A 24,861-nucleotide genomic window follows, 5' to 3' on the forward strand; every position below is an offset into this window, starting at 1 on the left:
CAATCTCAAACGTACATTTAATTGATGAATATGTAATTTCATAAATGTTTTGATTGTTTCGTAATATAAAGTATTGATCATTAATTAATAAACTTTAGTTATCTTCCATAAATATTTCATAAATATCTTAATTGATTATTTAAATGTGGTTGGATTGTATTTTGAAATGTAATGTAATATATATTTACTTTGAGTTTAAAAACTAAAAGGTGAAAAGGGATTTGGTCTGGTCTTATTTCTGTATTTTATATGTTTGACTTTGGATTAAAAAAAAAAGTCAAAACCGTACATATTCGTTTTAGACTCGACTTAACAAACAAAGTCCAGCATTCAGACGAGCAGTCAGTCATATATATCTACTAATACTATTAAATAATACCATGAGATGTATAAATAAAATACAGAAAGTGATAAATAAATAAATTAAATACAATCTTTTTGCCTTGTTGAATGCCCAATTTTGACATCAACCACACACAAACATCCTTTTTTTTTAATTCTTTAAAAAAATTGTAATTTAGAAATCACAATTTTAATCCTTATGATTTTAAATTTATTATTATTTTAGTCTTTTTTTTTTTTTGTTTATTTTAATTCCCATGGCAAAGTATGAAGATAGTAAAAGTATGAAAGTGTAAAGCATAGACTCAAAATGAAGTTCCTCCTAATAATTTGATGTAAATGAAATCAGCCACATTTGAAGGCAGCTCCTCCACAACTACATTGTAAAATTTCTGGATATCTGCAAGCATTCTACTATCATCCAATATCACAAAATTTATGGCAACCCCTTTCCTCCCAAACCGCCCACTCCGCCCGATTCGGTGCAAGTAGTTTTCTGCCTGTGTCGGAAGGTCGTAGTTGATCACCAGTGAAACTTCTTGTACATCGATGCCACGAGCCAACAGATCAGTGGTGATGAGTACACGTGACGATCCAGAACGGAATTCCCGCATGATGATGTCTCTTGTGTGGCTGACACCGTGTGGTCTCGCCTTCTCATTTGATCCGTCAACCAGTCGACCTTCCGACGGGTGTTTACAAAGATGACACTCAGGGTGATTGCTAGAGTTTCGTAAAGATCACAGAGTGTCTCCAGCTTCCATTCCTCCTTTTCGACATTCACGTAAAACTGTTTGATACCTTCTAAGGTGAGATCGTCACGTTTCACGAGAATCCTTACGGGCTTGTTCATGAACTTCCTTGTGATCTCAAGGGCCTCGGGAGGCATTGTTGCAGAGAACACACCGACCTGAACCTTTGCCGACAACAACTGGAAGATATCGTAAATCTGCATCAACAAAATAATTGTTCATCGTTTAGAATGATGACATTTGAAAAAATAAAAGGGAACATAATTGGATATTAAAGCCTTTGGAGCTTACTGAAACGTTACTTAAAGTGGCTTTTCAAAAAAACTAGCTTACGCTTACCAATCAAAGACTTTTTCAATAAGCTCAAAGATAAGCTAGCCTATCGTTGCCAAACATGACCTTTATAACTAGTCATTACCTACCGAAAAGATCAAACATATATGTATATGTATATATATATATACACACACATATAGAGAGAGAGGGAGGTTCAAGGGAAACCCCCAAAACGATGAAAAACTTTGGAACACCTTAGTAACCATTCATCTAGATAGTATGCATACAAGTAATTGAAATTGTTTCTTGCTTACAAATTCCTTATATACACATTTGCATACCACCCAGATGAATGGTTACCAGAATGTTCCCCAGTTCTTCAACTTTTGGAGGTTTTCCCCTAAACGGACATTGTATATATATATATAGGGTTGGGTTCCAGTGAAAAGAAGAGTTAAGATGAGAAGTGTAAGAAGAGATCTCCACCCTTGGATGCACATTAGGATGAGATGCACCAAGATCGATCCCCGTATAAAGCATGATTCATGGGTGGGTTTGAGATTAGAGGTGATTCCAGATCCTTTCTTACGCTTCTCACCTTAACTCTCCTTCTCACACAATCTTTTGCCTATATATATATATGTATGAATATGTCCTAGTAAGTAGACTAGAGAAGCACAAAAGTATAAACATACCTGATCCTTGAAACCCCTTGAAAGCATTTCATCAGCTTCATCCAGCACGAACATTTTGATGTAGTCAGAACGTAATGACTGCCTTCACAGCATGTCAAACACACTACCAGGGGTACCCACAATAACATGGACACCGGCTGAGAGAATGTGCTGGTCCTCATGAACACTAGTTCCACCAACACAGGCATGCACCTTCACACCAACGTAGTCCCTAAGTGCACGCATAACTTTCTCAATCTGTTGTGCAAGTTCACGGGTCGGGGCCAAAACCAGGGCCTGACATTCTACCACATTGTATTCGAGTTGCTGAAGGATACCAGAACAAAAGGTTGCGGTCTTTCCAGTTCCAGATTGAGCTTGTTGAATTACATCAAGACCCTTGATGAAGGGCACAATTCCCCTTTGCTGAATCGCTGATGGTTTCTCAAAACCTACATTCACATAACTCATGTGTCATGACTAAATAAGATTTATTCCAATCAAGTTCAAAATAGTTCCTCCGTCCCAAAATAATGTGATGGAGAAAATTCATAACATAATTTTATTGACATAAAAGCATACAAGACTACAAAATAAGACTTACCATAAGCGTAGATGCCCCTCAATAGGTTTTCTTGTAAACCCATGGCATCAAAACTATCATAAACCTCATTATATGATGTAAAAAAGTCATGTCTGTCAGATGAAAGCCTGTATGATCGAAACAAATTTTTTATCTTAGACATATTCCAACACCAGCAAACCACTTACAATTGATATATTTTCATCAATTTGTAAACGAGAGGTTTTTGGCCAATTGACCTGAGTTTTTGGTACCAAGTTAAGATGGCTAGTAAGTAGTAAACAAAAAGGAATTACTGGGAAGGTGGAGGACGGAGGTTCTAACAAGAACATCTTCATCATATGAAAACACGTGAATATCCTTATCACATGCGAACATGTGGGTTAACCTGGTGGTGTGGGACCTAGCCAAAGATCGCCCATGTCACTCATTTAGTATCACATGTGATTGACTATAGTAAAAAGGTGTTCATACTTGTTTGAACCTTTCCCTTGCTATGAAAGCACACATATCCTGGGTGTAGAATCAAAGCTTAACACCAGTTGATTTTTGGTATAATTCATTAGAATCCACGTGTTTTGAATGTTTAAATTGTTTACCATGGAGGCAGAAACCATAAAAACTACCACATAAATTAATATTTGCTAAAATATTTGTGTGCTTTAAAATTAACATACCCGATTAGCCGATAGCTATAATGATTAAGTAACACTAGGTTAATTTCATTCAGTAGCACTAACTTGCGTTGATAGTAGTATCTGATGATGATCTCAATAATAGGTAGTTTTCCCACTGAAAAAAGAATGTAATTACCAACTAAAAAATCAAATTGAGGAAAGCTTACAACTCATTCATTTTTTAATCAAATTGATTAGCATCAAACTGAGATCCTTCATGTATCACACCCGCCATGACTGCAAGAATAAAAGCAACAATCAATCTTACACAAAACAGAGAAAAAGAGTAACCAAAAGCCAAACATATGTCAGTTGGGGTGCCACATTGCGATTTCGTTATCTTCCCAAATGTAGATGTAATGCAACAATCAGTCAAATACCTTGTACTATAATGTACAAAACTCTATCTTTACTTTCTCGTACTCCAACGAATTGATAATCTCAAATAGTTTCAGAAGCAGACATATAATGTAGATTGAACTCTCAAGTTTAAATCTAGGATCATGGTAGCAAAAAAACATAGCATCTCAACCTCCAGGAAAAAAGGCTGGAATAGTCGAATGCAACTAACTATATAGTCACAAAAATATCAGCATTCAATCAATGGCAGATCTAAAATGAAGAGCATCGATTCAACATTCACATGCACGGGAAACAAAACGGAAAAGATATTAAAGGGGTTGAGTAATAGAAATACAAGTTAGGTTGCTTACTCCTGGAATGGTAGTTTATTAAGAAGATGTTATGTTAGGGTTTGGTGCAGAGTGGTTTATGGTTTTGTTTGTGGAAGAAGGAAAAAGAAAGCATTTTCTTATATATGTATGGGAGTTGGGAAACCCTATTCGTTTTCTTATATATGTATTGTTTTACACTTTTTGTTTTTTCAACTTATAAAATGGTTATTGTGATTTGTTTGAATTTATTTCTTTTTTGTATGATCACAACCCACATCATAAAATCCATTTTTAATATCATTATTTGAGTTGAGTAATATATGTATAGGGTCATGTTAGTTCCGAGGAAAACCACAGAAAATGAAAAATTAAGAAACATCATGGTAATTGACGCACACACATCTACATACAAGTAATTTGTAAGCAATTTGTTTATATGCACACGTACATAAAAACTAAAAAAAGCATATTCAATTACTATTTACTTGTAACCACATATGCATACCGTTCAGATAAAGAGTTACCGAAGTATTCCTCAGTTTTTCATTTTTTGGGATTTCCCCCTCCCTTTATGTACATACATATATAATATTATATATGATATCACACCTTGAAAAATATCATATCCCGCCATGACATGTAAGGCTTAAAGCTTGATTTTATCATCACGTTATCTCTTACATTATTTTGAGCTTTGATTATGAAAGATATTTATATATATAAGTTTCATCATGATAATTTCATATTAAATTAAAAAGGACATAATTTCTCGTAACCAATTTTAAACAACCATGGCATAAAAAACAAAATCCAATCATATTACATTTAATAGGGTCATGATAATAATGTTTTTCCGACATATCCCATGAAACCTAACTAATGTGTGTAACTGATCCATTAACATGGCATTTACTGGTTCAACAATGAGTTCCAGACATCAAGGTATTTTTATATAGTAGTATTTGAATTTTTATTGTAAACCATGGTATATTAATTTAATAATGTTGTTGTTCAAATAAGTCTCCTAAACCCTAGGTCGTGTCGTGGGTGTTATCAGCAAAGGTGTCTACAAGATTCAATAATCGGTTCCCCAAACATTAGTTATGGTTTTAAATTCTTAATGTAGATCAAGTTGCATTAATAGTGTTGTTGTTCAGACAGTGTCTCCTAAACCTATATAACCGAGCTAGCAACAAAGATGTCTACAGGTTCCAACATTTGTTTCAAAATATGGACGTAATATTTTTTTTTACGCAGGAAAAATTTAAATTATTATTGTAAATTAAGAATACAAAATAAATATAATATTTTTTTTATTAAAAATCCAAATTTTATAGAATATTAATATGGTGCATATATTAATATTAATTGATTTATATACAGGCTTGAGCTGTGGAACATTCCAATAATGCCCATGGTTCAAAGGGCAGATTGCAGCTTTCTGATCGAAAAGACCATGGGTAAAAAGGTAATTCGAGACTCGCATCTCCGATCGTAAGTAAACACTAGGCAGGGAGGGAGGCGCTGCCATGGGGTTGGAAACGAACTTTTGATTTTGTTTAAGCTCCGGACTCAAGAACACATCTAATTATTTATTAGAATCTTTCACGAAAAGAAACCCAAATCTCTCAAAAGAAAACCTAACGTTAAATTCCCCCACAAATCGATTAAGCTTCGTATAAACCCTGAAAGCATCAATTTCACACGCGTTAACCAGTTGGCAACTAAAGGTATATATACGTCTAAATCTGTATCGGGGGTTTTCTTTTCTTGTTTAATTTCTTTTATGTCACCGATTTACTTGTGGGTTTGTAAGATTTTGTTTAATCTATTCTTAAGTCGTCTTGTATCGTCGATTGGAGTTTTAGGGTTTCAACTAGCACCAATTTGTAGGAATTAGGTGTATACAGTTGTTTCATGATTTGTGTATATATAATTTTTCTGTATTGTAGTTAAATACTTTCCGAGATCACAAGTATATGTATTGTATTCTGATTTGGATACCCTTTAAATACTTTCCGCCTTTTAAGGAGGAATATTTACTGGATGTTTATTTTGATAAAGATTTGTACTTAATAGATACAGGAATTACAAATTGGATTATCGTTCTTTTGTTTCAATCGAGATCAAATCGCTGTTTGAACTAAAATCCAGAAAAAAAGATATTTGGAATGTCACAGATTTAGTTTTCTATGGTGAACGCAAGAATATCAGCTGGGCTTTTTGATCAAGATCGAGAAAGAGAGATTGTAATGTTGAATGCTTATGGTATATATTTTATAACCTATTTTGTGTTTATGTGCTAGTTTGTTTCATACAAGACCTGATAAGGAAACCTTCATATTACTTGAAGAAGATATCTACTGATCTTTTCCTTACTTCAAAATTTGGGAGTTGCTTATGGTGTACATATGTGTTTGTTTGTTTCATGTTGGAAATTTTGGACTTGGGAAGGTAATTATCATGAGGATTGGTGTAATAGAAGTCGGATTTTCTCATAATCTAGGACTGTTGTTGGCCATATCTTATTGCAAAGTCTTAATATCATTTAGATACTTGCCAAGACCTTTAACCCGTCATCGTGTTTATACTCATGAGATTTGACAACTGGAAATTGCGCAACTTCAGTTTGCAAGTCTTTCTTAGGTGGCTTTAAGGAATTCACTTTTCATCATTAGGGAGCATTGAAGTTTGCTTTTGCTAATGCAATACAGCTAGTAACTTGAAGCGCATCTTTTTGTGTTTTAGACGATAATTTGTTTGTGAGATTGGAGGATTATTAGAATTTAGAAGGGTTGTCACCTTAAGATTTAAGGTGAAGTATGAAACCCTTCACCCAAGTCCAAGTTTATCTTCTCTTTGGTGAAAAGGAGTAATTTATGTTTTGATAAGGAGTAAACCATTCCCTGCCCTTAATATGTATAGGTGTCATATTTTCAGAGTGAGGGAAACCTCTAGAATTGTTAAGATTGGAAGTCATGATTGTTTCATGAATATCCTTTTGTGGAAGCATTTCTAGAATCAATTTTCCAAATCAATGGACCTCATGCTAATAAGACACAAATATATTGAGATAATTCGGAAGTTGAAAGAAGCAAAGAAGAGATAGATGGTGTTTTTGGATGAGCATGACCTTTGATCTTCTAGTGTCACTTCCAATAATCATTCAATGATGCTGCTTCAGATTTTGTAGCCATCGTATTAATTATTAGGGTTTTCCAAAGGGGGTTTGGCATGATATTAGAGGAAAAGCAGGAGGTAGGGGACAGAGTTTTATTTTTTGATATTACTTCCCTTTCTGTTTCTCTATTTAATTCCCCTCATTTTAAGAAGTTACTCGTATTCCCCCTCAGAGTTCACTTAGAATCCTTAAAATTGCAATGATTTCCTTCCATGGTTTTGTGGTTAATTCGAATAGATAGTATATATTATATGTTCTGATGTCCTTTTATCTTTTTAGTAATAAACTAAGTATACTAATTATAACTCCACTTACTAATTAGTACTTGATGAATAACGTGTTCAACAACTTGGTCGAGAGGCCTGTAGGCGTAGTTATATACATTTGACAACCTCTGTTTCTACTGTAAAAACTTCGATATCTGAGCAATCTACTGCAGCGAGTCATGGCGTATGTTATTAATAAATCTACTTCTGCCTTTATTATCAGAATGATTTGGATTAGAAATGTCATGTTTCCAGTATGAGCACACTTAAAATGTTAGATTATCAGTGTGTTTCAGTCAGTTTATTGTTTTTCTCTTTACGGGTAGAATTGAAGCTGGAACTTTCATGAACCAAAGGAAATTAGGGTCTGTGTGTTAGCAGCTTAATGGAACTCACAGCTTCTTCGGTAAGCTATACATAACCTTCAGGTAGTGGCTTAATGATATAGAAAGTGGCTTATTCAGGTTGTTTTTAGGGGGAGCTTACCATAAAAACAAGTTCTTTTCATTCATGCCCCTTACGATTAAAAACATGCTTTTTCCATCTAAGAAAAACCCTCCCAAAGAAAACTCTTCCCAATCTTTCGAATATATACGGACAGACATCTTTATCCGTACAGGACTTGATGGAAAACCAACCAAACAGCTCCTTTGGTAGGTTTTCCATTAAGTTCTGTATGGATAAAGCTGTCTGTATAGTTTGAGAAGGTTTTTATGGAGTTTTTTCATAGATGGAAGGAGCGTGTTTTTAAATGTGAGGGGAAGGTTTGGAAAAAAAACTTGGCTTTTTGCATAAAGCTTCCCGCAAGAAGCTTACTGAATAAGCCACTGCCTTTATCATTAGAACTTCCAAACAGAGTCTTATTAAGCTCATTAAGCTGCTAACATACAGGCCCTAGTCTTGTAACAAACTGCTTAAATCTTTTTCCTCTTCAGCTGGGTTATTTATGGAGATCTGAATCATATACTTTTTCATGTTTTAGGTTTATTCTTCTGCTGGGACAAAATTTGAGCTTTGCTTTCATGTGCTGTGACACTTTGGTATTGTCATGCACGACTGTGTTGACAGGGTTTGTAACACAGATAATGTATATAAAGTGGTGCAATGGCATCATCTGGTAAATTTGATCTTTCATCTAGTAGCCCAAGCAGACCATTATATACTTCAGGGAAGCGTGGGTCCTATACAGCTGCCTCAATGGACAGATCAGCCAGTTTTCGTGAAAACATGGATAATCCAATACTATCTTCTCTTCCAAGCATGTCGAGAAGTACTATAAATGTAAGTCAAGGGGATGTGACTAATTTTTTTCAATGCTTAAGATTCGATCTTAAGTCAATGGCTGCTGAATACAAGTGTAATCGCCATGGGGATTTTAAGCGACTTGCAAATGCTGCTCTTTGTGCACCAGATGATTCGTCATCTGGGTCATTGAAAGGGAAGCTGCCTTCTTCGTCCCCCGAGGATCTGAAACGGTTTAAGGTTGGTCTGCGTGAATCGACCATTAAAGCGAGGTAAATTTTCTTGATGGGTTTTTTAATTTGGGGTATAAAGTTTATTCTTTTCATAATATTCTTTCACTTATCAGGGAGCGAGTGAAGATATTCAGTGAGGTCTTGTCGGTGATCAACAAGTGTTTTCCAAGTATACCATCGAGGAAGAGATCTCGACCAGATGCTTTTTCTGGTGATCGTTCTAATGCTTTACTTGCAGATCGTACAGCCGTGGGCAAGATGGGTACCCAAAGCCATGCTTCTACTGGTGCTTTTGATTACGAGCAGCAGAAGATTGAAGAGAGGGGGAAAAATACCATTCCTAACAAACGAACTAGAACTTCCTTGGTGGATCAAAGGGTTTGCATCTTTCCTATAATATTTCCAATTTTATTAACCTCGGTGGATTTGTCATTTAATTTGTAGTATATATAAGTTGAGCTTCCACATATTTACAACTTAAAATGTGTTAAAAATTATCTTATTTAGACAGCGTGCAATTATTAATTTTTGATCACTCTTCAATTTCCTCCAAATGATTAATCTGAATGTGGGTTTTTTCCTGGGGTTCTCTATTTGTCTTTTCCTATGATTGTGGTTGTTTTTTAGTCTGATTCATGTGTTTTTTGAGAAATGCAGGCAGATGTACGGCCTAACACGCCTGCTAGATCATCTGGGTCTGTAGATAGGGATAGAGAAGTTCTTAGACTTCCCAACAGTACTGCTCTTCAGGTTGAGGATCGCGTATTGCCAATTGTAGCTGATGGATGGGAAAAGGCAAAAATGAAGAAGAAACGCTCTGGAATAAAGGCCGATGCTGCTCCAAGTACAAGCTTATTGTCGGCAAAACCTATTGATGGATGCAGGGAACCCAGGCAGGGGATGCACCCGAGGAGTCTTCCTGATGCAAAGTCAAGGCTAAATGATTCTCACGGGTACAGGTAACAGCTCTCCTTGAGAATCTTGCATCTTTTCTTGGTCAAATGATTATGCTTTTGTATGCCGAGTTTTATAATTTTCTAGTCAAACTAATTTCATTTCCGATGCACGTTTTGATGTAGGCCAGGAGCTGCTAATGGAGGTATTGGAGCTGGAAAAGCTGATTCTGCTCAACCGGCCAGTATGGGTATACGTTCTTCCATCCCAAGACCTGAGCAAGAGAATACATCTTTTCTTCATGATAAAAGAGATCCGACTATTAACTTAGAGCTGGAAAGGACAAATGTCAGAGCTCTTAACAAGTATGGGACTTATTTTTAACAAGAATTGTATCACATTTTAATCCGTTGTTTGCATCTATGCATGATTAGCTTTTTGTTCTGGAACCTTGCTCTTCCATCATGTGATGTTATCTTTCTGTTAATTTTTTTTTTCTTAAATTCAAATTTCTTTGTATAATATACTAAATCGCATGATGGGTATGATGTTGATTCCTGACAACCAGGGCCAATGTCCGTGAAGACTTCATTTCTGGTACTCCTACCACGAAACTGCATGCAGCTGCTCGAGGTCCAAGATCAGGGTCAGGGTCAGGGTCAGGGTCAGGGTCAGGTGTCATACCTAAATTATGCCATGTTCAGCGGGCGACTGTTTCCAATGGTTTGGAATCACCTCATGGTACAAGTAAGAGCCCTGGTGGTATTGGTTCTACCAACCGTAAACGTACTCTATCAACACGGTCTTCATCTCCACCTGTAGCACAGTGGGCTGAACGGAGGCCCCAGAAGATGTCACGTACAGCAAGGAGAACCAATCTTGTCCCTGTTGTATCTAGCAATGACGAAGTCTCGGTTTTGGGTAACAGTGATGTAACTGTCAGCGAAAAAGGACGTGGGTTTGCAAGACGGTTTCCGGTCAACTCTCCTAAGCAATTCAAATCTAAAGGTGACCATCTTCAGTCATCTCCATTATCAGAAAGTGAGGAGTCGGGGGCTAATGAAATAAGATCTAGGGATAACGGCAGCAAGTCTGAGGAAGTGGAACAGAAAGCCGGACTGAATGTTCAAAAGATGTCAACATCTGTTCTTCCAATAAGAAAGAATAAGTTGATGAGCGAGAATGATCTTGCTCATGGGGTTTGTAGACAAGGCAGAACTGGGAGGGGTTTGGCTTCTTCACGATCTGTTGTACCAGTTCAAAAGCTTGGAATAGTGGGAACAGCGAAACAACTTAGAACTGGCAGAGTTGGTTTTGATAAGCCTGAAAGGTTTTACACTTTTGCTTTCCCATAACATATTATCTCTCTACCTGCTGTTCCTCTGAAATTTTGCTTCTATAACATTCATATTTCATGAAATATTCACAGTAAATTAGGCCGGCCTCCCACTAGGAAACTCTCGGGTCGCAAAGCTTATATGCGTCAGAAACATTCTGCAATTACTGCTGCTACGGATTTTCTTGGTATAGGAACTCTTGACTATTCATTACAAGAATTAGGTTTCTAGATTCTTTTGTTCATGCTCTTTTTTTAACCAAGATTATGTTTTTTAGTTGCTTCAGATGATGGGCATGAAGAACTTTTGGCTGCTGTGAATGCTGTTATTAATCCTAGTACTGTTTTCACTGGCTATCGCTCAAATTTCTCGTTAAGTACTGTTTTATGCAGCTCTTATTGATGGATTGACAATTGCAGGTTGTGCTTTATCCAACCCTTTTTGGAGGCAGATGGATCCACTTTTTGGTTTTGTATCTGATGCAGATGTGACTTTTATAAAGCAAGAGGTGATGGTTCTTTTTAGGTCTGTAATATATAACATGATTTCTGTCTCATTCATTGTTGACCGTTATATTTCCCAGCATAAAAAAGCTTTCTTCTTGCATATTTTAACTCTTCAAAGTTCTTTCATAGTATTTCCTGTTAGTTGTGTTGCATGATTCATTGATTCTATATTTCCACAACTTGAAATTCGTCAAGTTGTTTGTTAACAAGCAGTTGAGATTATCTTGCTAGCACAATTTTCTGAGCATTATTTGCTGGTTTCAGACGAGCTTGCTACTTTTTATGTAAAATTAATGGTTTTTTTTTGTTGATCATAATAATTTTGGAATCATTCAGTTTCAGTCGGAATAAAATGTTAAGTTATTTAATTAAATCAGTTATCCTTGGGTCTAGATTCAATATTTGATGGATATTTATATTTAACTTCAACTTTCTTTCATCTTTTACTCTTCCACAGGGAAACATTCGATCAACTGCTAACACCGCAAACCCAATAGATAATTGTGATTCACACCCTAATGGAAATATGTTGGTTGAACCTCCGCAAAGTGGAACTGGAAGCAGTAGTGAATGCTCGGAGCATTTAACGTCAGGAACTTGTCCCGGGGGAATTTCCCTCTGTCAAAGACTTCTTGCTGCTCTAATTTCAGAAGAAGATAACAATGAGTACACCTGGTGTGGAAATGATGACCTGAAGTATGATGTTTATGGACCTGCATTTGAGCTTGAACCAGATGTAGAATCCAATGCCATTAATCTCCGGTCATTGCAGAACTTCGAACTTGGTGGAAGTTTTGCCAGCAGTCAAAGGGTAGATTCTACATTAAGATCGTGTAATGAGCTGGGGCACAGCCAGTCAGATAATCATGTTATGTCCATGGCAGATTCAGCAATTGCTACGGGTTTTGATCATTACTACGATGGTCAACTTTCGGATCCAGCCATGATGCCTAGCATAACCTGTTCTCATTATCAATATGCTAGTATGTCCATGGATGAAAGACTTCTCGTTGAGATTCATAGTCTTGGACTGTACCCTGCACGGGTGGTAGGTGTCCTTTTCTCCTACTCACATGCGTTCTTCCCCCCCCACCCAACCCCCAATTCACATGTGTGTGTTCTTGGTGTGTTGTGTGCTGGTGTAGGTTACTAGAATTTATTTCATGCTGGGAATCTTCAAATTATGTACCTAAAATTCGCATTTCATGTTTGTACAGCCGGATTTAGTACACCCTGGAGATGAGGATGTCGGCAGAGATATCAGTAGGCTGGAAGAAAAGCACAATCAACAGGTATAAGTCTGTTTTGACGGTGGAAATATATATATTTGAATTCTGATTATACGCTAGAGCTGTCCACGAGCGGGACGGCCCACTAGACCCTCCCTGTTGGGGCTGCTAGAAAAGCGGGCAGGGATCACCATTCTCAAAGAAATGGACGAGCCAAGATTGACTTGTTAAAATTAATGGGAGATCATGGACGATGGAAAAAAAAATGGGGCAGTCCCACTTGGCCTGTTAATATTTTTATATTATTTAACTTTTATAATTAAAATTTACAACTAAAATTAAAAATTTCTTGATACTTATCAATTCCCACTCAATTGTGACTCATGATGATAACACTCTTTAAAAATCTAAAATTAGAAACATAATTACCTCAATAGATCACTTCTTTATTATCTCATTCGGTCATTTCCTTTATCGATACTCCATAATTTACGAAACAAATTTTTTCTAAATTATGTACATTGTTACGTATTTATGTCTAATTTTAAGTTAGAAAAATTGTTATTTATTTGAATTATTTTGCATAACTTGTGATTTTATACAAGTTGTGTTCTTAAAAATATAAAAGGATTTTTAGGCCCAAGATTTCAAACCATAGAAAAGGGAGGTTTGCCATAGTAGATCCGTTGGACAAGAAAATAGGTTAGGCACGACCCAAGTCTGCAAATGATCAAACGCCCTGTGTACCGGAAGCTGGAAGTGGTGAACTTCACCAGCTTTTTGAGGATAAGTGGATCATTGGGCTATGGTCTGAACCTGTAAAGTAGAATTTCATAATCATAACTATAGTACCCATAAGGACTTGTTTATATTGAAATACTACTAATAGATAATAATGGATTTCCATTTTAAGCGTTGGTATAGTAGTAATGCTTATTATGCGTGCCAATTATTGTTCTAAGTTTGTAAACACTGCCCTCACAATTTTCAAGTAATTGTTCATTGGCGCTAGAGTCTATTTTTTTGGAGAAATCTGATTGGTAGACTACATCAGAAAAGTGAAGAATCTGAATGTGCCAAATGATATCTTTGTGTATCTATGTGTGTATTTTGTGCTAAGGTGAAATGCCGAAATGTTTCCCTATATGTATAGTGCTATAGGCTGTTGTCCTAATATAGTTGATGATATAGGTTTCCAGGAAGAAAAATCTGCTCAACAAACTTTTAAAATCTACCGAGGAAGCAAAGGAGCTACAAGAGAAGTAAGTGCTTTTTTTAATCATATTGAGATTTTTTTTTTTGGTTCTTGTTTTGACTCTGAATCATGATTCTTATTCTATCATTTGCATGTAGGGAATTTGAACAGCTTTCTCTTGATAAGCTCACAGGAATAGCTTATCAAAAATACATGGTAATGTTATTGGTGATCATCATTTTCAGTCTCCGCATTGATAATAGTTATTTGTGAGATACCTTTGTTGCGACATCTTATTTTAAATTCCATTGGTAACATAAAAAATGTTTTTCGTGTTTCTTTGTCACCTGTTGTTGAAATATTCCAGTCATCACAAGTCCAAATTTTGATTGTGCCCACTCCTGATTGATTGTATGAATGAAGTAGGAATTATTATTAATCTGGGGGTTCTTTAGTAATTTTCAGGAGCCTTTTGGTTGTCCATTTGATATACATTTGTCTGGCTATCTCTCTCTCTCTCTATATATATTGGGTCAGGTTCAGGGGAAAACTACAAAAAATGAAAAACTGAGGAACATCCCGGTAACCATTCATCTGTACAGTATGCACATGTGTATACAAGTAATTTGTCCGGTATGCACATGTTCATAACATGCACAAGTGCATAGAAACCAGGAAACATCTTCAGTTACCGTGCTTACCATACAGACGAATGGTTACTAGGGTGCTTGTCAGTTTTTGGTTTTTCCGGTGGTTTTTCCCTGAACCTCACTCTTAATATATATATATATTATATATTTATATATATATATATATATATTATATATTTATATATATATATATATTATATATTTATATATATATATATATATATATATATATATATATATTGTCTTAATGGTGTCTCTTCTGAATATCTGATATTTAATGTCTCTTGTTGCATGTGCATGCTTGTAGATAGTTTAATGCCTAAAATCTTGTAATTTTGATTATTCTTTTTGTGTGTTGATCAATTTCTGCAGAGCTGTTGGGGCTCTAATGCACCTGGGGGTAAGGGTGCCAGTGGAAAAATGGCTAAGCAAACTGCTTTAAATTGTGTCAAAAGAACACTAGATCGATGTCATGAGTTTGAAGCAACTGGAAAAAGCTGCTTTGCCGACCCATTATTTAGGGAAATGTATCTTTCTGAATTATCACGCGTAAATGATGCAGAAGTAGATGCTGTCGTTAATGGCGAATCCGAGAAAGTGCCCATGGAAAAACTTTCAGGTACTGCATTGAAGTGCTTAACGATTTCAATACACTGAGCTCACAACATTTTTTTTACTTTCTGACTTTCTGTATTCAGCTGTCGTTTTCCCATGTGTAAGAGCTCTATTTGTTGGTGTTTTCTTGCAAACATATTAGGTACACAATTAATGCCGTTGTTGAACAACCATGACATCTATCCATCTGTAAATCACTCATCTGAGCAAACTATTGGCAAAGATGATATCTGGTCCAGCAGGCCTAAGAAGAGAGAGTTGTATCTTGATGATGTCGCGGGTACTTCTTCAGGATTGCCATCGGCCGTTGGAAGAGCGATTATGAACAGTGCAAAAGGAAAGAGGAGCGATCGGGACAGAGAAGGTAAGGGGAATGGGCGAGAAGTGTTGTCGAGAAATGGAGGTCCAAGAATTGGACGGCCTGCATCTAATGTTAAGGGTGAAAGAAAGACGAAAGCGAAACTAAAACAGAAAACGACTCAATTGTCTGCATCTGTGAACGGCCCTCTGGGGAAAATCTCGGGTCCGAAGTCGAGTGAGGCGAAAAGTAGCACCGTGAAGGAAAAGGATGAGTTTGTGTTGTTGGAGGAGCCGCTTGATTTGTCCCATTTACAACTTCCGGGAATGGAGGAGCTTGGGGTTGGGGTTGGGGTTGGAGATGGTTTTGGTGGGCAAGGGGAGGATATAGGTTCGTGGTTGAACATTGATGAGGATGTGTTGCAAGATGAGGACTTTATGGGTCTGGAGATTCCAATGGATGATTTAACGGACTTGAATATGATGGTTTAAAGTTGGTTATGTTTGTATGTATAGTGATGTTGAGTATACTAGTTACAGTTACAGATGAGATGTGGTAAATTAGGTTACGATTCTTTTGAAGAAAGTTAATATCCGAGAGATTTTGGCTCTTATCTGAAGATAAGATAGTCAGTCGCTTAGGCTTAGGTTGTAAAAATCTTTTTTGCTACCTATTTTAGGCCACTTGGGGTTCTGCTTACTAGGAGACACTGTATTCTGGTTGTAGCATTTACTGATCAGGGCACAATGCTCTCTTGTACATTCAAATTACCTTCCGAAATAAGATCAATTCGTTCATCACACCCATTTTTGTACCCCTATCTTTGTTCAACTATATCATCTGTTTTCAGGTCAGTATCAGCTTAATAGAAGAAGCAGGATCTGTCTGCAGGTATATATATATATATATATATATATATATTGAATCTGCAATTTATATATATATATGTTCTTTTTAATTACTACGTTGCAGGCAACTTCTCATGAGGGGTTGATTCGTTGAGCCGGATTTGATCGGCATTTGCATATTTTTTTCACCAAACAACAAAGTGCATCATCGTATGAAATGAATGTATATTTTTTCTTACTAGAAAAGAAATTAATGTAATTTTCTTGAAAATTCCGATTCTATGTTTTTTGGAGATATTAAAATTACAAAATAAACTTGTTTTGAATCTGGGGCTGACCGATTGGTGCATATCATGGCATGGCCGCGAGTTTGTGAGTATAAACATTTATACAACTTATATTAGTTGAAACCATTAAACTATAATAATAATAATAATGATAATAATACAAGTTCTTTTTATTATTTTCTGAAAAAAATTAGGACAAAAGACATGAAATTGAAAAATTATAGGAAAAATAAGAAATAACCAACACATCTAAAGATTTACAACAATGTCTATGGCAGCTTCTGTTCTCAGAAATCCTTAGTTTTTCATTGCAAAAACACAAATAAGATACAGAATTCAAAACTCATCATTTCCATGGAAGGATTGGAATGCTCTGTTCATGCCTAAAGAAGTTATCTGGATCAAACTCACTCTTGATCTTCACCAACTTGATGAAGTTATCTTTGAAATACCTTCTTCCCCATGAACTTGCCTTCACAAAACTCGTATTTTCGCCATTTTTATCATTCATTCCAAGATCAAGATCTCTGTAATTCACATAAGCTTCTCTCGGATTCTTGGATACATACTGACCCATGTATCTATACAGCTTTCTGATCCATTTATAATGCTTCTTCACCGCTTTCTTTTCCGCCACCATCCAACTGTTTACATACTGAACCTTGAAAAGAACTCCATTTCTATGTGGAAATGGAGTTGATGATTCTTGAATTCTCCCCATCATTCCTCCATATGGATTCCATATCATTAATGGCATTTCTTCTTTTAAAAGTCTTTTCCACATCCCTTTTAATCCTGTTTCTGGAATTGGGGTTTTCACAAAATCTGATTTTGCTTTGAAGTGGTTCAAGAAAGCTGGTTTTCCGGTGAGGAGGAAGGTGGTAGGAACGGTTTCCGGGAACCCGGCGATGAACATGACGGATTCCAGCCAACCCATTTCGAAACAATCGGTTTTCTGCAGACCCAATTCTGGAAAACTTTGTGTCATCATCTCCATAAGCCTGTCAACTCCTCCAAGAAAAAGTGCGTTGTAAGTTGTACTTATTGTTCTTTTAGTTGTACCATTTAGATTTGAGGGTTGGATAAAGACTCTGATGAAAAGATCATCATCAAATTTGGGTGCCACTTGTTGCCATTTGAGAAGGATTTTAGTGGCACCTTGTTCCAACGTTCTTGGAACATTGAAAACCGTGACGGTGGCGGGTACAGGTACGAGTTTCAATTTCCAGGAAACTATAACTCCGTAACTACCTCCACCACCACCACTGATGGCCCAAAAGACATCCTCGCCCATGGATTTCCGGTCGAGGATCTCTCCATTGGCGTTGATGATTTTGGCATCTAGTGCGTTATCGACTCCCAATCCGTATTTCCTCATCATGGATCCATAGGCACCGCCCGTGATATGCCCGCCGACGCCGAGACTTGTGCAAAGCCCGGCCGCAATCCCATGCGTTTTGCTTTTCTCGGCAACTCGGTAATATAGTTCGCCTACGGTGGCACCGGCCTCGACCCAAACGGAATTGTCGTCAAGATGGACGTTAATGGCACGTAGTTTGGATAAGTCGATGACGATGAATGGAAGGTTGATGGCGGATGTATAAGAGATGCCCTCGTAATCATGGCCTCCGCTTCTGAACCGAAGATGAATGCCGAGCTTTTTGGCGCAAATAACGGCGGTTTGGATGTGGGTTTGATTGAATGGAGTGAAAATGGCGAGCGGTTTGGGAGTGGAAGGGGTGATGCAACGGAGATTTTGGGCGGTGGAATTTAGAATTAGGGTGAAGTTAGGGGAGGTAGGAGTGAAGAAAGAATTGGGGATTTGGATGGTAGAAAGGCATTGAGGGAAGGTGTGTTGGATATTTGCAGATAAGAATGGAGTGAAGGATAGTAGGAGAAGCAATTCAAGAAATCTTGAATGGAGAAAAGAAGCCATTTTTATGGAGGTTGAAATGAATGGGTTGGATGTGAAGTTAAAAGGGGGCGATGGAGGATCAAATATATATGGAACTTGGTTGACCAAAATATACGTATATGTTAAATACATACATTCAATATATATGTACAATTTTAGAGGCTGTTTAGTGAAGACATAGAATGATAAAGAAAAATCAAAGAGTGCATTAAAAAATTGTGTATGGGTTATGCCTGCCATGTGAAAGAGTTTAGGTTATATATAAGTCACGACGTGTTATGACATGACGACTCCTATAAAATACTAATAGTCTTTAGATTGATTTTTTAGTGATTATATAAACAATTATTAATTGTTTAGATTGATAAGTCATGGCCATCTTAAAAAAACAAACAAGTTGTTACTTGTTATATATATATGTATAAAATGTTTATTAAAAAAAAAAGTAGTAATAGGAAGCAGGAGTAATAGTAATAATATTAATATTAATATTAATATGGGGAGTTGAATTGGTGTCATTAAATTTGGCATCCTTCCAGTTCCAGTTCCAGTTCCATGTGGGTTGGGGTTCCTTCTCCACAATGACAAAATTTAGGCCTCTCAATTATTGCTTTATTAACTACTTTCTGGCTTTTTGTGGTAATCATATCAATGCATGCAAAGTTTAAATTATATATCTTCACTACCTATACTAAATGATAAGCTACATATATATATATAGACATAAATGACAAATATTCATTTCGAAAAAAGATAAAAGAGGGTCGTTGTAGACGGTTCCTGATCAATTTTGGGTTTTTAATAAAACTTCCTCCTCTCTCTCTCTCCCCGTAATATATATGTGTGTGTTGACAATCGAGTTTCAAAAGGTTTGAACCTTTAATAACATACAATTTGTATAATTATTTTTAAATCTATATATATATATATATATATATATATATATATATTGAAGTATAATAGAAAACAAAGTGACTTTTTATTAGAATGGAGATGAATGTATTTTTCTTCATATATTTAATTAGATTAAACCATGATTAACAAAAGGTCAAACATTTTGCACAGGCAGACGTTGACCTTTGAAGTCGGCCAAACTTACATTTAATTAATAAAAGAAAAGTAATAATAAAACTTCAAAAAGATGATCAAGCATAACATGTAAATATTTACCAATCAAAGTTGAAGATGTCATCATAAATTAAATATTTGATTTTTTATATTTTACTTGTTGCCATTGCCATTGCCATTGCCATATAACATGTAATTAATTCTATTCTCCTCACACTAAATATAACACTTTTAAACCAATCATTTACATATTATTAATTTTTCATTATTCACATCAACTTTGCCACATGCCCAATTCATATATAACGGAGATCCATATTCTAATTCTAAGGATGTTTCATTTATTTTTTATATATAAAGAGTTTGTTTCAAATACAACTCATTGCATTTGTACAAAACAATGCAATCCAATACATTGAAATATTTATGAAAATGATGAGAATTTATTTATTATGATTTGAATATTTATGGAAGATGAATATGATTCATTAATTATGATCAATACTTTATATTAGAAAATAATCAAAACTTCTATGAAATCACATATTAATCAAATGAAATGGACGGTTGAGATTGAGTTGTATTAGTTGCACAAATGTCACAAGTTGTATAATAATCAACCTATATATATATATATATATATATATATATATATATATATATATTTGTGGTTCTTCGTTTAACATCTTAATGAATGAATACAAACGAACACAAACAAACATATTTTCTTAACGAATGAAAATGAACACAAAAAGAATCATCCGTTTATCATTCGTGTTCATTGGTTTGTTCGATTAAGTTAAACGAACAAGCGTCTGTTCGTCTTCGTTTACAACCTTAAAATATGTATATATTTATCCTAAAATAGGTGTTTGGTTCAAAAATAGATAACTGAGTTCTTAATAATTTGCACTAGTATTTAAAGTTGTGAAAAAAAAATATTAAATAAATGTAAAATTGTCATTTAGTAAATTGAAAGGTGAAATAACTATGAATATATAAAAAAAAATATATAGGTTATTTCAATGAGAGAAACTTATTTTAGAACGAAAGAAATATAAATTTTTTATATATACGAATGAGTTTAAAAGAAAAATAGAGGAAAAAATAACAAATCATGGCCTTATATTCAATTTAATTATTGATGGAATCAACTTGAATATGAGAAATTTTTTTGTTTAATAAGCTAATTAAATGAATAGATTAATTATGGTTAAAATGAAAGAGTTAATCTTGCAATTGCATTTGCTTTTCGAGTCCATATATATTATTACAATTAAATTTCCAATTATATATATAAGTATTTTAATTATGAAAATCCAGGAATAATGGTGTACTTATCTCCATGCATGCCAATTTTAGCTTAAAAAGTTATATAACTAATTGATGTGAAGTCTTTTTATATTTAAAGTAAGCATGTATGCATGCATTAGACAAAAACAATATTGTTTTACTGGTTTTTTCTTTGTTTCTTGCAACAAATTAATTTTAGTTTTGTGTTTTTTTATCACCAACAACTCATTATAAAAAGAACATGTATAACTGTTTATATATTATGTTTTTGTTTCCTTTTTGTCGGTCGGCTCAGTTTTTTAGCTAAAATAAGCATATTAGGAATGCTTGCTCTTCTATGTTAAGTTTGTAATTCGTATACAGCTAGCTATGACTTATCATAACAAATATCTATATCATATATACATAAATATATGTTTTCTACCGTAATATCACTCAATGATGATAAACAATTTAAATTAAGTTATATATCAAAAACTAACAAATAAAATATTAATTAAAAAGACAAGTAAAATTAAATATGTGTTATAAAAACCTATACATTATACCATTAATTAATATAATAAAAGACACGAATCTTGAACCACGAGATACGATACGATTACATGAAGGTGACCCCCAGACGGCTGATTTATATTTTCATTTCGGATGAATCATGATTTGTATCCGAACGTGGGTCCAGAATTGAGGCATTGGCCATGTCTCTTAAACATTCTCGAGGGTTCTTCACAAAAAAGAGTGGGAATTCTTATCCAAAACGAATTATATTATTATTATTATTATTATTTATTTTATAGTTTTATATTCATACTTATAATTATTTATATTGTTATTTATTATTTACTTTATAGTTTTATATTCATACTAATAATTATTTATGGAAATTTTAAAAAATGTTGGCCGGTCTAATGGCCCAACCTGTCTCCATTTGTAATTAATAATTTCTAATTAAACACCTTTTGACTTGTCAACGTCAACTTCACCCAAAAGAAGAGAGAAAAAAAGATTCAAGGAATTTCTCTACCATACCATCTAATTTCTTGAATTAGATGGACATAAATCATGCTTCATAGCATTCTACGAACCGTTAGAGTCCGTAGAACGCTATGAAGCATGACTTTTTTCTATCTAATTCGGGATGCTTTCTATCTTCCTTTCTTTAGGCAAAGACTTAGCTCAGAGTTAAGAAGAGAGCACATGGGGGATCATGTTATGTTCAACAGGAAAGCTTGAAAGAAAGCAACGGTGGTCGGATAATTTTTATGGATCTTCAATCCACCTTAAAGATGGACTCACTAGACAAAAATCCCAAGCTTGCCATTGTTTTGGGGAAGCTTTCAATGTGGCCTACCTATTTGTGTTTATTAGGATTTGTGAGGACGGACTACGCTCCGTGTCATTACCTTCCTGCGTTGATTGCTTTGTTATTATTGTCGATACGCATCATATATCATTCGTAGTCGATTCACTTTGTTTCCGCATAATGTGACATAAGCTTTGGGTCCTTGTGTGTAGACATCTAGTATAAAAATCCCAATAGCATCGGCATAAACTTATAAATAAGCTCGCATACACATGTTTTTTATATAAATGCCACAACCATACCCAAACCAAGACGAAGGTCCATACCGACACGAAGCAAACTCAAAAGTAATTACAAATTGCGTACTACTTCAACTAGTTTTCCTAAATCGAACTCGTCAAATCTCCAATTGTTCCATTTATAACATCTCTTATTTGGACCATGTTATGTGCAAAAGATATATAGAATGCTATATTTATGTATATCGATCGAGACAAAACAAGAAACTTTCACATGATCAAGAAGTGCAAGTTGTGCGGCTTTTGTAAGTGATTTTGATCTCGTGATGTGCCATTCTAAGAACCTACCATGTTTATGGCGAACCTTGAAAGCAGCTGCGGAATCCCTGATATTATCGGTCCATAGGTCTGCAAATCACAGCAACACATTCATCGATGCCACATCTCAAATTCAAGGGGAAAAATCAGTTTTAACTCGTGATATCCAGAGAACAATAACCATGGGTATGCCTTAGGATATTTGATAGTTTTTTTGGTAATTTTACATACTTGGCAAGGGGAGTTCACGATATGGTGCAGTTTAGAGTCAAAACTTGTATGCAGTTTGAGCTTTTTTCTAAACCACAAACCAAACCTTATAGGTACATTTGGTACACTAAACAAAACATAACAGGACATGGATCGTTGATCCACATTTGACATGACTTTTATGTAGAAAAAACAGGAACAAGGTGGAACAAACCAATAATACCCTCAAAAGCGAAACAACTGTCATGTCTTGGTACCAAACGCACCCGATAGGTGTCTCAAACCACATTTTTATACCTGAATGTGATAAAAGAAAGAAGCATACCTTGCGACTTTCGTGAAGCTGGCACATTGGAACAGCTAGTAACTTGAGATTTTTCGGCACAACAAAGTCCCGGCTTGATGGCAACTTCACAAGGTAGAGCTTAGTGCACTCCTGCATATAGACACCAAGATATATCCATCATCATGCCCTGGCCGTTTGAAAAGTCCGACAATATAGTTACGAGAATATGTGAAACCTCATCGTATCAGTCTCCAAAGCAAATCTATTTGAAAAGAAACGGTCCAAGTAAACAAAAGTGGAGAAAAAATACCTTGGGGTTGTTGCCACTTGAAGGCAAATATGGGAAAGGTAGTGTCTCGAAGTCCGATTTCCACCATGTTCCAATGCATTCACCAACCTAAAGAAACGATTAAAAAAAATGGCGTTTCTTGAAATGAAATATAGATTCGGAGATGAAAGTATAAAAACGTACCACCTCCCATTGGCATTGGGTTTCATCAGCAGATAGCTTAGTGGAGAGCTTACGTTTTAAGCCATCAACATCTGTTGTAGAGAGTAGAGAAATAGTGAATCTTGAGCCACATATAACTTAAGAAGGAAGATTGATTGTTTCTTACCCGATTCACCTGGTCTTAAGCGGCCACCAGGAAGCTTATATATGCAGTTTTTAGCTTGAAGCAATAACAAATGAGGATGCTTGAAAAGCTCAACCTGAGTAAGCAGTTCAGAAAAATATCTAAATTTCATCAATATATGTATGCAAATGCAATCTACATAATACATATAGAGATAGTTTCATTTACAAACCTAACCATTACTACCAGTACCAACCAACTATATATCCAAACCAATCTCAATCGACCATGAATATTTAGATTGTTTTTTAATAATTAATAAATGAACTCTAATCATAATCTTCCCGACTCATAATAAATAAACTCTCTTCATTTACAATAATATCTCAAACAATTAATTCCATACAAAGTTATAAAACTAAAATGGAAAACTTGAACATCCAACTTACAAGAGAATCAGACTTACCAAAATCACGGCCTCCACATAAGTCCTCATTCCATGAACATCATAACTGAACATTCAAAGCAAAATCCATTTCAGAAATAAGCAATAATCATACAAATACAATCCTTCATTTCACTCGTATGTATACGTATACCTACTTGGATTTCAAACGTCGTGCACGATCCCCCAAGGTTTCCTCCTTCGATGAAACACCAGGTTTTGAGCTGAAGTAATAATTACTGAGAGGATATATATCAAAAACCAGATTCAGATTACCACCGTTGTTCAATCGTCCATTCATTATCTCCATCTTCTTAGCTTGTCAAACGACAAAAGGCATGAATCACAATGGATGATCCAAGAAATTTTGACTTATTTTTCGGTTTGGGACCTTGCACTCGAACGTGGCAGTTGAAGAGGGTGATGAGGTGGCGCGTCGAGTGAGAAACG

The 24,861-nt window shown here is 35.3% G+C and overlaps 3 protein-coding genes and 1 pseudogene across 4 annotated transcripts; 1 reads left to right on the top strand and 3 right to left on the bottom strand.

The window, feature by feature from the left end:
* Positions 1–647: 647 nt before the first annotated feature.
* LOC112500055 lies at positions 648–3,539 on the bottom strand (annotated as a pseudogene).
* A 2,000-nt stretch (positions 3,540–5,539) lies between these two features.
* LOC112500056 lies at positions 5,540–16,417 on the top strand. The gene is made up of 16 exons (XM_025103313.1): positions 5,540–5,708; positions 8,408–8,939; positions 9,014–9,069; positions 9,139–9,278; positions 9,558–9,859; positions 9,980–10,159; positions 10,363–11,124; positions 11,224–11,318; positions 11,409–11,468; positions 11,551–11,639; positions 12,095–12,685; positions 12,855–12,929; positions 14,058–14,128; positions 14,220–14,277; positions 15,084–15,330; positions 15,469–16,417. Exons 2-16 carry the CDS (start codon positions 8,530–8,532, stop codon positions 16,113–16,115), a joined length of 3,783 nt encoding a protein of 1,260 aa, XP_024959081.1. The 5' UTR covers positions 5,540–5,708; positions 8,408–8,529; the 3' UTR covers positions 16,116–16,417.
* A 631-nt stretch (positions 16,418–17,048) lies between these two features.
* LOC112500777 (berberine bridge enzyme-like 15) lies at positions 17,049–18,695 on the bottom strand. The gene has a single exon (XM_025104358.1). The coding sequence runs from the start codon at positions 18,693–18,695 to the stop codon at positions 17,106–17,108; it is 1,590 nt and encodes a 529-aa protein (XP_024960126.1). The 3' UTR covers positions 17,049–17,105.
* A 3,902-nt stretch (positions 18,696–22,597) lies between these two features.
* On the bottom strand, positions 22,598–24,776 carry LOC112500735 (pre-mRNA cleavage factor Im 25 kDa subunit 1). 2 transcript variants are annotated; one of them, XM_025104302.1, is made up of 7 exons: positions 24,570–24,776; positions 24,433–24,478; positions 24,009–24,102; positions 23,867–23,934; positions 23,702–23,788; positions 23,431–23,541; positions 22,598–22,985 (listed from the first exon to the last, which is right to left on the bottom strand). In XM_025104302.1, the coding sequence occupies exons 1-7, from the start codon at positions 24,719–24,721 to the stop codon at positions 22,914–22,916; spliced, it is 630 nt and encodes a 209-aa protein (XP_024960070.1). In that variant the 5' UTR covers positions 24,722–24,776; the 3' UTR covers positions 22,598–22,913. The 2 variants fall into 2 exon arrangements, with proteins under 2 accessions (XP_024960070.1, XP_024960069.1); XM_025104301.1 differs by having other exon boundaries at positions 23,864–23,934.
* Positions 24,777–24,861: the final 85 nt, after the last annotated feature.

Source organism: Cynara cardunculus, assembly GCF_001531365.2.
Source record: "Cynara cardunculus var. scolymus isolate 2C chromosome LG 17, CcrdV1, whole genome shotgun sequence".
NCBI lineage: Eukaryota > Viridiplantae > Streptophyta > Magnoliopsida > Asterales > Asteraceae > Cynara > Cynara cardunculus.

Excerpts from the sequence above, each read along its gene's own strand:
- LOC112500056 (XM_025103313.1), top strand. The coding sequence starts at position 8,530 with ATGGCATCATCTGGTAAATTTGATCTTTCATCTAGTAGCCCAAGCAGA. Across the intron at positions 12,686-12,854 it reads GACTGTACCCTGCACGGGTG|CCGGATTTAGTACACCCTGG; the intron begins GTAGGTGTCCTT and ends ATGTTTGTACAG. Across the intron at positions 14,278-15,083 it reads TAGCTTATCAAAAATACATG|AGCTGTTGGGGCTCTAATGC; the intron begins GTAATGTTATTG and ends CAATTTCTGCAG.
- LOC112500777 (XM_025104358.1), bottom strand. The coding sequence starts at position 18,695 with ATGGCTTCTTTTCTCCATTCAAGATTTCTTGAATTGCTTCTCCTACTA.
- LOC112500735 (XM_025104301.1), bottom strand. The coding sequence starts at position 24,721 with ATGGAGATAATGAATGGACGATTGAACAACGGTGGTAATCTGAATCTG. Across the intron at positions 23,542-23,701 it reads CAAGTGGCAACAACCCCAAG|GAGTGCACTAAGCTCTACCT; the intron begins GTATTTTTTCTC and ends GTCTATATGCAG. Across the intron at positions 22,986-23,430 it reads AGCTTCACGAAAGTCGCAAG|ACCTATGGACCGATAATATC; the intron begins GTATGCTTCTTT and ends TGTGATTTGCAG.